Below are 16279 nucleotides of genomic sequence, written 5' to 3' on the forward strand. Positions count from 1 at the left end.
GGTTTGGTCTGGTTGGTGGAGATGTGTGGTTTGGAGACGGGGTTAGATGAGGTTTTGTCTTGGTGTGGAGATGTGTGGTTTGGAGCCGGGGTTGGATGAGGTTTGGTCCGATTGGTGGAGATGTGTAGTTTGGAGACGGGGTTGGATGAGGTTTGGTCTGGTTGCTGGAGGTGTGTGGTTTGGAGCCGGGGTTGGATGAGGTTTGGTCTGGTTGGTGGAGATGTGTGGTTTGGAGACGGGGTTGGATGAGGTTTGGTCTGGTTGGTGGAGATGTGTGGTTTGGAGTCGGGGTTGGATGAGGTTTGGTCTGGTTGGTGGAGATGTGTGGTTTGGAGACGGGGTTGGATGAGGTTTGGTCTGGTTGCTGGAGATGTGTGGTTTGGAGACGGGGTTGGATGAGGTTTGGTCTTGGTGTGGAGATGTGTGGTTTGGAGCCGGGGTTGGATGAGGTTTGGTCTGGTTGGTGGAGATGTGTGGTTTGGAGCCGGGGTTGGATGAGGTTTGGTCTGGTTGGTGGAGATGTGTGGTTTGGAGCCGGGGTTGGATGAGGTTTGGTCTGGTTGGTGGAGATGTGTGGTTTTGAGCCGGGGTTGGATGAGGTTTGGTCTGGTTGGTGGAGATGTGTGGTTTGGAGCCGGGGTTGGATGAGGTTTGGTCTGGTTGGTGGAGATGTGTGGTTTGGAGCCGGGGTTGGATGAGGTTTGGTCTGGTTGGTGGAGATGTGTGGTTTGGAGCCGGGGTTGGATGAGGTTTGGTCTGGTTGGTGGAGATGTGTGGTTTTGAGCCGGGGTTGGATGAGGTTTGGTCTGGTTGGTGGAGATGTGTGGTTTGGAGCCGGGGTTGGATGAGGATTGGTCTGGTTGGTGGAGGTGTGTGGTTTGGAGCCGGGGTTGGATGAGGATTGGTCTGGTTGGTGGAGGTGTGTGGTTTGGAGCCGGGGTTGGATGAGGTTTGGTCTGGTTGGTGGAGATGTGTGGTTTGGAGCCGGGGTTGGATGAGGTTTTGTCTGGTTGGTGGAGGTGTGTGGTTTGGAGCCGGGGTTGGATGAGGTTTGGTCTGGTTGGTGGAGATGTGTGGTTTGGAGCCGGGGTTGGATGAGGTTTGGTCTGGTTGGTGGAGATGTGTGGTTTGGAGCCGGGGTTGGATGAGGTTTGGTCTGGTTGGTGGAGATGTGTGGTTTGGAGCCGGGGTTGGATGAGGTTTGGTCTGGTTGGTGGAGATGTGTGGTTTTGAGCCGGGGTTGGATGAGGTTTGGTCTGGTTGGTGGAGATGTGTGGTTTGGAGCCGGGGTTGGATGAGGTTTGGTCTGGTTGGTGGAGATGTGTGGTTTGGAGCCGGGGTTGGATGAGGTTTGGTCTGGTTGGTGGAGATGTGTGGTTTGGAGCCGGGGTTGGATGAGGTTTGGTCTGGTTGGTGGAGATGTGTGGTTTGGAGCTGGGGTTGGATGAGGTTTGGTCTGGTTGGTGGAGATGTGTGGTTTGGAGCTGGGGTTGGATGAGGTTTGGTCTGGTTGGTGGAGATGTGTGGTTTGGAGACGGGGTTGGATGAGGTTTGGTCTGGTTGGTGGAGATGTGTGGTTTGGAGACGGGGTTGGATGAGGTTTGGTCTGGTTGGTGGAGATGTGTGGTTTGGAGCCGGGGTTGGATGAGGTTTGGTCTGGTTGGTGGAGATGTGTGGTTTGGAGCCGGGGTTGGATGAGGTTTGGTCTGGTTGGTGGAGATGTGTGGTTTGGAGCCGGGGTTGGAGGGTTCTGTTGAGATATCAGGTCCTGTTCTGGTCTGATTACAAAGCAGTGTGGTGTTGGTTGTGGATTTTATTACATTTCATCCCCCCAGGCACAGGAAGCATGTGGCCCTCTGGAGATTGACTCTGCGCTGAACCTCATCCGTTCCCTGGAACAAGACCTACAGGAGGCCAAAGCAGCCGCCAGAGAGGGCAAACTGCAGCCCCTACCCGGGGAGACGGTGAGCCTTCACCTGTATTTGTTGGTGGGAACATTGTGTGAAGACGGTTTTGTGTCTGGATGGTGACCATTGTTCTCCTACAGATGGAGAAATGCTCACAAGATCTGGGAAGCAGCACAAAGGCGGTGAGTTCTGCCATCGCACAGCTTCTGGGTGAGATTGTCCATGGAAATGAGAATTACACAGGTAGGTGGTGGTGGAGTCCTTGTATCTGATGTGTGGTCCGGAACTCACCTTTTACTTCTCTGTGTCCCCACTTTGGTATATTTGTCTTCCTGATCCACCTCTATGACCTCTGTGCACCCACATCTCCCCCTCCTCTCCCCCTTCGGCAGGACGAGCTGCTCGAGATGTTGCCCAGGCCCTTCGCTCCCTGGCTCAGGCCAGCCGTGGAGTGGCTGCCACATCCGGAGATCCAGCGGTACAGAACGCCATGTTGGAGTGTGCCGGAGATGTCATGGACAAGGCCGGAAATCTCATTGAAGAAGCTAAAAGAGCCGTGGGAAAGCCGGCCGATGCGGAGGGTCAGCAGAGATTGGCTCAGGTCTCTGACCGCTTTGTTACTTCTTCATGTCAGTTGTAGAGATTCATCTCTACCACACCCTAATCCTACTGCACCACCCCCACCCCGACCTTAGTGCACCACCCCACCCCGACCTTAGTGCACCACCCCACCCTGACCTTAGTGCGCCACCCCCACCCCGACCTTAGTGCACCACCCCCACCCCGACCTTAGTGCACCACCCCACCCCGACCCTACCGCGCCACCCCGACCCTACCGCACCACCCCCACCCCTACCCTACCGCACCACCCCCACCCTACCGCACCACCCCGACCCTACCGCACCACCCCCACCCCGACCCTACCGCACCACCCCCACCCCGACCCTACCGCACCACCCCCACCCCGGCCCTACCGCACCACCCCCACCCCGACCTTAGTGCGCCACCCCCACCCCGACCTTAGTGCGCCACCCCCACCCCGACCTTAGTGCGCCACCCCCACCTTGACCTTACTGCGCCACCCCCACCCCGACCTTACTGCGCCACCCCCACCCCGACCTTACTGCGCCACCCCCACCCCGACCTTAGTGCGCCACCCCCACCCCGACCTTACCGTGCCACCCCAACCCTACCGCACCACCCCCACCCCGACCTTACCGCGCCACCCCCACCCCGACCTTACTGCGCCACCCCGACCTTACTGCCCCACCCCGACCTTACTGCGCCACCCCCACCCCGACCTTACTGCGCCACCCCCACCCCGACCTTACTGCGCCACCCCCACCCCGACCTTACTGCGCCACCCCCACCCCGACCTTACTGCTCCACCCCGACCCCGACCTTACTGCGCCACCCCCACCCCGACCTTACTGCGCCACCCCCACCCCGACCTTACTGCGTCACCCCCACCCCGACCCTTCTGCACCACCCCAAACCCCGACCCTTCCGCACCACCCCCACCCTTCCACACCACCCCGACCCTTCCGCACCACCCCCACCCCGACCCTTCCGCACCACCCCCACCCCGACCCTTCCGCACCACCCCCACCCCGACCTTACCGCACCACCCCCACCCCGACCTTACCGCACCACCCCCACCCCGACCTTACCGCACCACCCCCACCCCGACCTTACCGCACCACCCCCACCCCGACCTTACCGCACCACCCCCACCCCGATCCTACCACACCACCCCTGCCATATAACTTATGTTTTCTTCACTGTCAGCATGCTAGAAATCTTGTGCCCTGAGTACTGGGATGGGGGTTGCAATCTCAGGCTCCTCCCAGAACATTGTCTTTTCTACACCCTGACCCATCCACATCTGATGTATCTTGGTAATTTGGTGATTTGATTTTCAATATCCTTCTGTCTCAGGTGGCCAAGGCCGTGTCCCAGGCTCTGAGCCGCTGCGTCAATTGCCTTCCAGGACAGAGAGATGTGGATGCCGCCATAAAGAGCATCGGAGAGGCCAGCAAGAAACTCCTGGCTACATCTGTAAGTATTCTTCGTGTCCTCCTCTCCTGGTCCTCATCTCCAGATGACGACCTCCACTTCACATCTCTATTGTCCTCTACTATCCGTCCTCCTCTCCTGGTCCTTGTCTCAGACTACCTCCTCCGCCTGTATCTAAGTGACGTCTCTGTTGTCCTCTACTCTCCGTCCTCCTCTCCTGGTCCTTGTCTCAGATTACCTCCTCCGCCTGTACCTAAGTGACGTCTGTATTGTCCTCTACTATCCGTCCTCTCCTGGTCCTTGTCTCAGATTTTCTCCTCCGCCTGTACCTAAGTGACGTCTGTATTGTCCTCTACTATCCGTCCTCTCCTGGTCCTTGTCTCAGATTACCTCCTCCGCCTGTACCTAAGTGACGTCTGTATTGTCCTCTACTATCCGTCCTCTCCTGGTCCTTGTCTCAGATTACCTCCTCCGCCTGTACCTAAGTGACGTCTGTATTGTCCTCTACTATCCGTCCTCCTCTCCTGGTCCTTGTCTTAGATTACATTCTCCGCCTGTACCTAAGTGACGTCTCTATTGTCCTCTACTATCCGTCCTCTCCTGGTCCTTGTCTCAGATTATCTCCTCCGCCTGTACCTAAGTGACGTCTCTGTTGTCCTCTACTATCCGTCCTCTCCTGGTCCTTGTCTCAGATTATCTCCTCCGCCTGTACCTAAGTGACGTCTCTATTGTCCTCTACTATCCGTCCTCTCCTGGTCCTTGTCTCAGATTATCTCCTCCGCCTGTACCTAAGTGACGTCTGTATTGTCCTCTACTATCCGTCCTCCTCTCCTGGTCCTTGTCTCAGATTACCTCCTCCGCCTGTACCTAAGTGACGTCTGTATTGTCCTCTACTATCCGTCCTCCTCTCCTGGTCCTTGTCTCAGATTACCTCCTCCGCCTGTACCTCAGTGACGTCTGTATTGTCCTCTACTATCCGTCCTCCTCTCCTGGTCCTTGTCTCAGATTACCTCCTCCGCCTGTACCTAAGTGACGTCTCTGTTGTCCTCTACTATCCGTCCTCTCCTGGTCCTTGTCTCAGATTACCTCCTCCGCCTGTACCTAAGTGACGTCTGTATTGTCCTCTACTCTCCGTCCTCTCCTGGTCCTTGTCTCAGATTACCTCCTCCGCCTGCACCTAAGTGACGTCTCTATTGTCCTCTACTAACTGTCCTCCTCTCCTGGTCCTTGTCTCAGATTACCTCCTCCGCCTGTACCTCAGTGACGTCTGTATTGTCCTCTACTATCCGTCCTCCTCTCCTGGTCCTTGTCTCAGATTACCTCCTCCGCCTGTACCTCAGTGACGTCTGTATTGTCCTCTATTATCCGTCCTCCTCTCCTGGTCCTTGTCTCAGATTACCTCCTCCGCCTGTACCTAAGTGACGTCTGTATTGTCCTCTATTATCCGTCCTCCTCTCCTGGTCCTTGTCTCAGATTATCTCCTCCGCCTGTACCTAAGTGACGTCTGTATTGTCCTCTACTATCCGTCCTCCTCTCCTGGTCCTTGTCTCAGATTACCTCCTCCGCCTGTACCTCAGTGACGTCTCTATTGTCCTCTACTATCCGTCCTCTCCTGGTCCTTGTCTCAGATTATCTCCTCCGCCTGTACCTAAGTGACGTCTCTGTTGTCCTCTACTATCCGTCCTCCTCTCCTGGTCCTTGTCTCAGATTACCTCCTCCGCCTGTACCTAAGTGACGTCTCTGTTGTCCTCTACTATCCGTCCTCTCCTGGTCCTTGTCTCAGATTACCTCCTCCGCCTGTACCTAAGTGACGTCTCTGTTGTCCTCTACTATCCGTCCTCTCCTGGTCCTTGTCTCAGATTACCTCCTCCGCCTGTACCTAAGTGACGTCTCTGTTGTCCTCTACTATCCGTCCTCCTCTCCTGGTCCTTGTCTCAGATTATCTCCTCCGCCTGTACCTAAGTTACGTCTCTATTGTCCTCTACTATCCGTCCTCCTCTCCTGGTCCTTGTCTCAGATTATCTCCTCCGCCTGTACCTAAGTGACGTCTCTGTTGTCCTCTACTATCCGTCCTCCTCTCCTGGTCCTTGTCTCAGATTATCTCCTCCGCCTGTACCTAAGTGACGTCTCTGTTGTCCTCTACTATCCGTCCTCTCCTGGTCCTTGTCTCAGATTACCTCCTCCGCCTGTACCTAAGTGACGTCTCTGTTGTCCTCTACTATCCGTCCTCCTCTCCTGGTCCTTGTCTCAGATTACCTCCTCCGCCTGTACCTAAGTGACGTCTCTGTTGTCCTCTACTATCCGTCCTCCTCTCCTGGTCCTTGTCTCAGATTACCTCCTCCGCCTGTACCTAAGTGACGTCTCTGTTGTCCTCTACTATCCGTCCTCCTCTCCTGGTCCTTGTCTCAGATTATCTCCTCCGCCTGTACCTAAGTGACGTCTCTGTTGTCCTCTACTATCCGTCCTCTCCTGGTCCTTGTCTCAGATTACCTCCTCCGCCTGTACCTAAGTGACGTCTCTGTTGTCCTCTACTATCCGTCCTCCTCTCCTGGTCCTTGTCTCAGATTACCTCCTCCGCCTGTACCTAAGTGACGTCTCTATTGTCCTCTACTATCCGTCCTCCTCTCCTGGTCCTTGTCTCAGATTACCTCCTCCGCCTGTACCTAAGTTACGTCTCTATTGTCCTCTACTATCCGTCCTCCTCTCCTGGTCCTTGTCTCAGATTATCTCCTCCGCCTGTACCTAAGTGACGTCTCTGTTGTCCTCTACTATCCGTCCTCTCCTGGTCCTTGTCTCAGATTACCTCCTCCGCCTGTACCTAAGTGACGTCTCTGTTGTCCTCTACTATCCGTCCTCCTCTCCTGGTCCTTGTCTCAGATTACCTCCTCTCCCTGTACCTAGGTGACGTCTCTGTTGTCCTCTATTACCCTTTCTCCTCCACAGCCCTCAGGATCTTTACCTTGCCGTTACATTTGGTTTTTCAGCTGATCACCTGAAGTTCCTCCACATCCTGGCCTCCCTCGCTCACTCTTTATCGCTTCTTTCTCTCCTCAGTTTCCCCCCAGCACCAAGAGTTTCCAGGAAGCTCAGAGCCACCTCAATCAGGCTGCTGTCGGCCTCAACCAGTCAGCCAATGAACTAGTGCAGGCTTCCCGGGCAACACCACAGGATCTCGCCAAGGCTTCTGGGAAGTATGGCCGGGACTTCAATGAGTTCCTTCAGGCCGGAGTGGAGATGGCGGGACAGTCACAGGTAGGTGGGATTCCACTGTAAGATATGTATGGTTGTACAGACATGACGCCTTTTATATCCTCCTGCATGTTTATGTCATTATTTAGACCAACGTGAACTCAGGGATCCTTAGATGTCTTCAGGGGTTGGGCTTTTGGGGTCATATGGTGGTTCTGGAGGAATCTGTTGGTGCTCTGCTTGTGATTTACCCACCTGAACTAGAAAGCATTGATTGGTGTCACATGACCACATAGCACCCTGAGGGTCCCTCTAACATTGTCGTTCAACTTCTACAATTCTGTGTTCCAAAAATCCATCATGGTTCATAGAAATACGTTCATTAGAGTTATATGTGTCCGGATGATGGGGTCATTGGAGCGTGTCTCCATGATGTGGTCATGTGTCTTCTCCATCCACAGAACAAGGAGGACCAGGCCCAGGTCGTCTCCAACCTCAAGAGCATTTCTCTGTCATCCAGCAAGTTGTTACTGGCGGCTAAAGCACTTTCCGCAGATCCCGCCGCTCCCAACCTGAAGAGCCAACTGGCAGCCGCAGCCAGGTAAGTGGCGTGATGTGGCCCCCCCTCTCTATCCCGTATGTGTGCCCCCCTCCCATCTCTATCTCATATGTGTGCCCCCCTCCCATCTCTATCTCATATGTGTGCCCCCCTCCCATCTCTATCTCATATGTGTGCCCCCCTCCCATCTCTATCTCATATGTGTGCCCCCCTCCCCTCTGTATCCTGTATGTGTGCCCCCCCTCCCCTCTGTATCCCATATGTGTGCCCCCTTCCCATCTCTATCCTGTATGTGTGCCCCCCCTCCCCTCTGTATCCCATATGTGTGCCCCCTTCCCATCTCTATCCTGTATGTGTGACCCCCTCCCCTCTGTATCCCATATGTGTGCCCCCTTCCCATCTGTATCCCATATGTATGACCCCCTCCCATCTCTATCCCATATGTGTGCCCCCTTCCCATCTCTATCCCGTATGTGTGACCCCCTCCCATCTCTATCCCATATGTGTGCCCCCCTCCCCTCTGTATCCCGTATGTATGACCCCCTCCCCTCTGTATCCCGTATGTGTGACCCCCTCCCCTCTGTATCCCGTATGTGTGACCCCCTCCCCTCTGTGTGTCCCCCTCCCATATGTGTGTCCCCCTCCCATATGTGTGTCCCCCTCCCCTATCCCGTATGTGTGTCCCCCTCCCCTCTCTATCCCATATGTGTGTCCCCCTCCCCTCTCTATCTCATATGTGTGCCCCCCTCCCCTCTGTATCCCATATGTGTGACCCCCTCCCCTCTGTATCCCGTATGTGTGCCCCCCTCCCCTCTCTATCCCGTATGTGTGCCCCCCCTCCCCTCTGTATCCCGTATGTGTGACCCCCTCCCCTCTCCATCCCACATGTGTGTCCCCCTCCCCTCTGTATCCCATATGTTTGTCCCCCTCCCCTCTCTATCCCGTATGTATGACCCCCTCCCCTCTGTATCCTGTATGTGTGACCCCCTCCCCTCTCTATCCCATATGTGTGCCCCCCCTCCCCTCTCTATCCCATATGTGTGTCCCCCCCCCCCTCTATCCTGTATGTGTGCCCCTCTCCCCTCTGTATCCTGTATGTGTGCCCCTCTCCCCTCTGTATCCCATATGTGTGACCCCCTCCCCTCTGTATCCCGTATGTGTGACCCCCACCCCTCTGTATCCCGTATGTATGACCCCCTCCCCTCTGTATCCCGTATGTGTGACCCCCTCCCCTCTGTATCCCGTATGTGTGACCCCCTCCCCTCTGTATCCCATATGTGTGACCCCCTCCCCTCTGTATCCCGTATGTATGACCCCCTCCCCTCTGTATCCCGTATGTGTGACCCCCTCCCCTCTGTATCCCGTATGTGTGACCCCCTCCCCTCTTTATCCCATATGTGTGACCCCCTCCCCTCTTTATCCCATATGTGTGACCCCCTCCCCTCTGTATCCCATATGTGTGACCCCCTCCCCTCTCTATCCCGTATGTGTGACCCCCTCCCCTCTGTATCCTGTATGTGTGTCCCCCTCCCCTCTCTATCCCGTATGTGTCCCCCCCTCCCCTCTGTATCCCGTATGTGTGCCCCCCTCCCCTCTCTATCCCGTATGTGTCCCCCCCTCCCCTCTCTATCCCGTATGTGTGTCACCCTCCCCTCTGTATCCCGTATGTGTGACCCCCTCCCCTCTTTATCCCATATGTGTGACCCCCTCCCCTCTCTGTCCCGTATGTGTGACCCCCTCCCCTCTCTATCCCGTATGTGTGACCCCCTCCCCTCTCTATCCCGTATGTGTAACCCCCTCCCCTCTATCCCATATGTGTGACCCCCTCCCCTCTGTATCCCGTATGTGTGACCCCCTCCCCTCTCTGTCCCGTATGTGTGACCCCCTCCCCTCTGTATCCTGTATGTGTGACCCCCTCCCCTCTCTATCCTGTATGTGTGACCCCCTCCCCTCTCTGTCCCGTATGTGTGACCCCCTCCCCTCTCTATCCCGTATGTGTAACCCCCTCCCCTCTATCCCATATGTGTGACCCCCTCCCCTCTGTATCCCGTATGTGTGACCCCCTCCCCTCTCTATCCCGTATGTGTGACCCCCTCCCATGTCTTCACTCATCAGTGGACATGCATGTCATACCTAGAGATCTGTCTGTATGTCCGCAGGGCTGTGACTGACAGTATCAATCAGCTGATCACTGTGTGTACCCAGCAAGCTCCAGGACAGAAGGAGTGTGACAACGCTCTACGTGAGCTGGAGGTAAGTTCCTGCTGATTGGTCAGACACGTGTATAGAAGAATCTCCCCCGTGCAGAGAGGAATCTCCCCCGTATAGAGAGGAATCTCCCCCCGTATAGAGAGGAATCTCCCCCCGTATAGAGAGAAATCTCCCCCCGTATAGAGAGGAATCTCCCCCCGTATAGAGAGGAATCTCCCCCCGTATAGAGAGAAATCTCCCCCCGTATAGAGAGGAATCTCCCCCCGTATAGAGAGGAATCTCCCTGTATAGAGAGGAATCTCCCTGTATAGAGAGGAATCTCCCCCCGTATAGAGAGGAATCTCCCCCCGTATAGAGAGAAATCTCCCCCCGTATAGAGAGGAATCTCCCCCCGTGTAGAGAGGAATCTCCCCCCGTGTAGAGAGGAATCTCCCCCCGTATAGAGAGGAATCTCCCCCCGTATAGAGAGGAATCTCCCCCCGTATAGAGAGGAATCTCCCCCCGTATAGAGAGGAATCTCCCCCCGTATAGAGAGGAATCTCCCCCCGTATAGAGAGGAATCTCCCCCCGTATAGAGAGGAATCTCCCCCGTATAGAGAGGAATCTCCCCCGTATAGAGAGGAATCTCCCCCCGTATAGAGAGGAATCTCCCCCCGTATAGAGAGAAATCTCCCCCCGTATAGAGAGGACTCTCCCCCCGTATAGAGAGGAATCTCCCCCCGTATAGAGAGGAATCTCCCCCCGTATAGAGAGGAATCTCCCCCCGTATAGAGAGGACTCTCCCCCCGTATAGAGAGGAATCTCCCCCCGTATAGAGAGGACTCTCCCCCGTATAGAGAGGAATCTCCCCCCGTATAGAGAGGACTCTCCCCCGTATAGAGAGGACTCTCCCCCGTCCCGTATAGAGAGGAATCTCCCCCGTATAGAGAGGAATCTCCCCCCGTATAGAGAGGAATCTCCCCCCGTATAGAGAGGAATCTCCCCCCGTATAGAGAGAAATCTCCCCCCGTATAGAGAGAAATCTCCCCCCGTATAGAGAGGAATCTCCCCCCGTATAGAGAGGAATCTCCCCCCGTATAGAGAGGAATCTCCCCCCGTATAGAGAGAAATCTCCCCCCGTATAGAGAGGAATCTCCCCCGTATAGAGAGGAATCTCCCCCGGCTGTTATTTGGGAGTCATTTTCAATTCCCATCAGATCATCTTTTAGTGTATTAGGTGTATCATTGACAGATACTTCCATTGGGTGGACTAAAATACAGAGCATCCAGAAAGCATTCCCGGTATATACAGAGCATCCAGAAAGTATTCCCGGTATATACAGAGCATCCAGAAAGTATTCCCGGTATATACGGAGCATCCAGAAAGTATTCCCGGTATATACAGAGCATCCAGAAAGTATTCCCGGTATATACAGAGCATCCAGAAAGTATTCCCGGTATATACAGAGCATCCAGAAAGTATTCCCGGTATATACGGAGCATCCAGAAAGTGTTCCCGGTATATACAGAGCATCCAGAAAGTATTCCCGGTATATACAGAGCATCCAGAAAGTATTCCCGGTATATACAGAGCATCCAGAAAGTATTCCCGGTATATACAGAGCATCCAGACAGTATTCCCGGTATATACGGAGCATCCAGAAAGTATTCCCGGTATATACAGAGCATCCAGAAAGTATTCCCGGTATATACAGCGCATCCAGAAAGTATTCCCGGTATATACAGAGCATCCAGACAGTATTCCCGGTATATACAGCACATCCAGAAAGTATTCCCGGTATATACGGAGCATCCAGAAAGTATTCCCGGTATATACAGAGCATCCAGAAAGTATTCCCGGTATATACAGAGCATCCAGAAAGTATTCCCGGTATATACAGAGCATCCAGAAAGTATTCCCGGTATATACAGCACATCCAGACAGTATTCCCGGTATATACTGCACATCCAGAAAGTATTCCCGGTATATACAGAGCATCCAGAAAGTATTCCCGGTATATACAGAGCATCCAGACAGTATTCCCGGTATATACAGAGCATCCAGAAAGTATTCCCGGTATATACAGAGCATCCAGAAAGTATTCCCGGTATATACAGCACATCCAGAAAGTATTCCCGGTATATACGGAGCATCCAGACAGTATTCCCGGTATATACAGCACATCCAGAAAGTATTCCCGGTATATACGGAGCATCCAGAAAGTATTCCCGGTATATACAGAGCATCCAGAAAGTATTCCCGGTATATACAGAGCATCCAGAAAGTATTCCCGGTATATACAGTGCATCCAGAAAGTATTCCCGGTACATACAGCACATCCAGACAGTATTCCCGGTATATACAGAGCATCCAGAAAGTATTCCCGGTATATACAGAGCATCCAGAAAGTATTCCCGGTATATACAGCACATCCAGACAGTATTCCCGGTATATACTGCACATCCAGAAAGTATTCCCGGTATATACAGAGCATCCAGAAAGTATTCCCGGTATATACAGAGCATCCAGACAGTATTCCCGGTATATACAGAGCATCCAGAAAGTATTCCCGGTATATACAGAGCATCCAGAAAGTATTCCCGGTATATACAGCACATCCAGAAAGTATTCCCGGTATATACGGAGCATCCAGACAGTATTCCCGGTATATACAGCACATCCAGAAAGTATTCCCGGTATATACGGAGCATCCAGAAAGTATTCCCGGTATATACAGAGCATCCAGACAGTATTCCCGGTATATACAGAGCATCCAGAAAGTATTCCCGGTATATACAGTGCATCCAGAAAGTATTCCCGGTATATACAGAGCATCCAGACAGTATTCCCGGTATATACAGAGCATCCAGAAAGTATTCCCGGTATATACAGAGCATCCAGAAAGTGTTCCCGGTATATACAGAACATCCAGACAGTATTCCCGGTATATACAGAGCATCCAGAAAGTGTTCCCGGTATATACAGAGCATCCAGAAAGTATTCCCGGTATATACAGCACATCCAGAAAGTATTCCCGGTATATACAGAGCATCCAGAAAGTATTCCCGGTATATACAGAGCATCCAGAAAGTATTCCCGGTATATACAGCACATCCAGAAAGTATTCCCGGTATATACAGAGCATCCAGAAAGTATTCCCGGTATATACAGAGCATCCAGAAAGTATTCCCGGTATATACAGAGCATCCAGAAAGTATTCCCGGTATACACAGAGCATCCAGAAAGTATTCCCGGTATACACAGAGCATCCAGAAAGTATTCCTGGTATACACAGAGCATCCAGAAAGTATTCCCGGTATATACAGCACATCCAGAAAGTATTCCCGGTATATACAGAGCATCCAGAAAGTATTCCCGGTATATATAGAGCATCCAGAAAGTATTCCCGGTATATACAGAGCATCCAGACAGTATTCCCGGTATATACAGAGCATCCAGAAAGTATTCCCGGTATATACAGCACATCCAGAAAGTATTCCCGGTATATACGGAGCATCCAGACAGTATTCCCGGTATATACAGCACATCCAGAAAGTATTCCCGGTATATACGGAGCATCCAGAAAGTATTCCCGGTATATACAGAGCATCCAGACAGTATTCCCGGTATATACAGAGCATCCAGAAAGTATTCCCGGTATATACAGTGCATCCAGAAAGTATTCCCGGTATATACAGAGCATCCAGACAGTATTCCCGGTATATACAGAGCATCCAAAAAGTATTCCCGGTATATACAGAGCATCCAGAAAGTGTTCCCGGTATATACAGAACATCCAGACAGTATTCCCGGTATATACAGAGCATCCAGAAAGTGTTCCCGGTATATACAGAGCATCCAGAAAGTATTCCCGGTATATACAGCACATCCAGAAAGTATTCCCGGTATATACAGAGCATCCAGAAAGTATTCCCGGTATATACAGAGCATCCAGAAAGTATTCCCGGTATATACAGCACATCCAGAAAGTATTCCCGGTATATACAGAGCATCCAGAAAGTATTCCCGGTATATACAGAGCATCCAGAAAGTATTCCCGGTATATACAGAGCATCCAGAAAGTATTCCCGGTATATACAGAGCATCCAGAAAGTATTCCCGGTATACACAGAGCATCCAGAAAGTATTCCTGGTATATACAGAGCATCCAGAAAGTATTCCCGGTATATACAGCACATCCAGAAAGTATTCCCGGTATATACAGAGCATCCAGAAAGTATTCCCGGTATATACAGAGCATCCAGAAAGTATTCCCGGTATATACAGAGCATCCAGAAAGTATTCCCGGTATATACAGAGCATCCAGAAAGTATTCCCGGTATATACAGAGCATCCAGAAAGTATTCCCGGTATATACAGAGCATCCAGAAAGTATTCCCGGTATATACAGAGCATCCATAAAGTATTCCCGGTATATACAGAGCATCCAGACAGTATTCCCGGTATATACAGTCCATCCAGAAAGTATTCCCGGTATATGCAGAGCATCCAGAAAGTATTCCCGGTATATAAAGAGCCTCCAGAAAGTATTCCCGGTATATACAGCACATCCAGAAAGTATTCCCGGTATATACAGCACATCCAGAAAGTATTCCCGGTATATACAGCACATCCAGAAAGTATTCCCGGTATATACAGCACATCCAGAAAGTATTCCCGGTATATACAGAGCATCCAGAAAGTATTCCCGGTATATACAGAACATCCAGAAAGTATTCCCGGTATATACAGAGCATCCAGAAAGTATTCCCTGTATATACAGAGCATCCAGAAAGTATTCCCGGTATATACAGTGCATCCAGAAAGTATTCCCGGTATATGCAGAGCATCCAGAAAGTATTCCCGGTATATAAAGAGCCTCCAGAAAGTATTCCCGGTATATACAGAGCATCCAGAAAGTATTCCCGGTATATACAGAGCATCCAGAAAGTATTCCCGGTATATACAGAGCATCCAGAAAGTATTCCCGGTATATACAGCACATCCAGACAGTATTCCCGGTATATAAAGAGCCTCCAGAAAGTATTCCCGGTATATACAGCACATCCAGAAAGTATTCCCGGTATATACAACACATCCAGAAAGTATTCCCGGTATATACGGAGCATCCAGACAGTATTCCCGGTATATGCGGAGCATCCAGAAAGTATTCCCGGTATATACGGAGCATCCAGAAAGTATTCCCGGTATATACAGAGCATCCAGAAAGTATTCCCGGTATATAAAGAGCATCCAGAAAGTATTCCCGGTATATACAGAGCATCCAGAAAGTATTCCCGGTATATAAAGAGCCTCCAGAAAGTATTCCCGGTATATACAGAGCATCCAGAAAGTATTCCCGGTATATACAGAGCATCCAGAAAGTATTCCCGGTATATACTGCACATCCAGAAAGTATTCCCGGTATATACAGAGCATCCAGAAAGTATTCCCGGTATACACAGACCATCCAGAAAATATTCCCGGTATATACAGCACATCCAGAAAGTATTCCCGGTATATACAGCACATCCAGAAAGTATTCCCGGTATATACAGAGCATCCAGAAAGTATTCCCGGTATATACAGAGCATCCAGAAAGTATTCCCGGTATATACAGAGCATCCAGAAAGTATTCCCGGTATATACAGAGCATCCAGAAAGTATTCCCGGTATATACAGAGTATCCAGAAAGTATTCCCGGTATATAAAGAGCCTCCATTGCCTCATGTGATCTCTGCAGCAGCAGCTGAGACAATGACAAGCTCACTGAGCCCCTCCTCCGGATCACCGAGCCCCTCCTCCTCCGGGGAGTCCTGACACCACTGGGGTGAGAACGGCCGAAGATTAGCGGGGGAGGTCATAGTGACGGTGCGACGTACCTGAGACCTCCCCATTGTATGATGTGTGGCCCTGTACAATATATCTGTGGGGGAGGGGGGTCTCTCCTTGTATACATTTCTGTACCGTGTCACACCAAGGGCTCTCATCAGATGTATCTCCTGTATTACAGACGGTCCGAGAACTCCTCCAGAACCCGACAGAGCCGGTCAACGACCAGTCCTACTTCCACTGCCTGGACAACGTCATGGAGAACTCCAAGGTCCGGATGAGGGCCCCAAACTGGCCAGCCTGTGTGTCTCACTGGGTCCTAGAATGGGGACATTACTAAACCTAGCCCAGAATCCCCCCCCCCCCATCTTATATGTCTCACTGGGTCCTAGAATGGGGACATAACAGCCTAGCCCGGAATCCCCTCTCCCCCCATCTTATATGTCTCTCTGGGTCCTAGAATGGGGACATTGTTGAGCCTAGCCTGGCCTCCCCTCCCCTCATATGTCTCTCTGGATCCTAGAATGGGGACATTGTTGAGCCTAGCCTGGCCTCCCCTCCCCTCATATGTCTCTCTGGGTCCTA

At 52.0% G+C, this 16279-nt stretch overlaps 1 protein-coding gene across 1 annotated transcript in view; it reads left to right on the forward strand.

Moving 5' to 3' along the window:
* The window catches only part of LOC149428417 (talin-1-like), a gene marked incomplete at its 3' end in the record, with an annotated part of 143341 nt that overhangs the window by 102118 nt on the left and 24944 nt on the right, over positions 1–16279 (forward strand). The window contains 8 exon segments of the mRNA XM_089667438.1: positions 1836–1964; positions 2048–2150; positions 2300–2508; positions 3846–3965; positions 6978–7175; positions 7574–7713; positions 9831–9924; positions 15876–15965. Of these exon segments, the coding sequence (XP_089523564.1) occupies positions 1836–1964; positions 2048–2150; positions 2300–2508; positions 3846–3965; positions 6978–7175; positions 7574–7713; positions 9831–9924; positions 15876–15965 (1083 nt within the window).

The sequence above is a fragment of the Staurois parvus genome, unplaced genomic scaffold (genome assembly GCF_062004578.1).
Source record: "Staurois parvus isolate SC_StPar_1 unplaced genomic scaffold, SC_StPar_1.0 ptg003253l, whole genome shotgun sequence".
In the NCBI taxonomy this organism is placed as follows: domain Eukaryota; kingdom Metazoa; phylum Chordata; class Amphibia; order Anura; family Ranidae; genus Staurois; species Staurois parvus.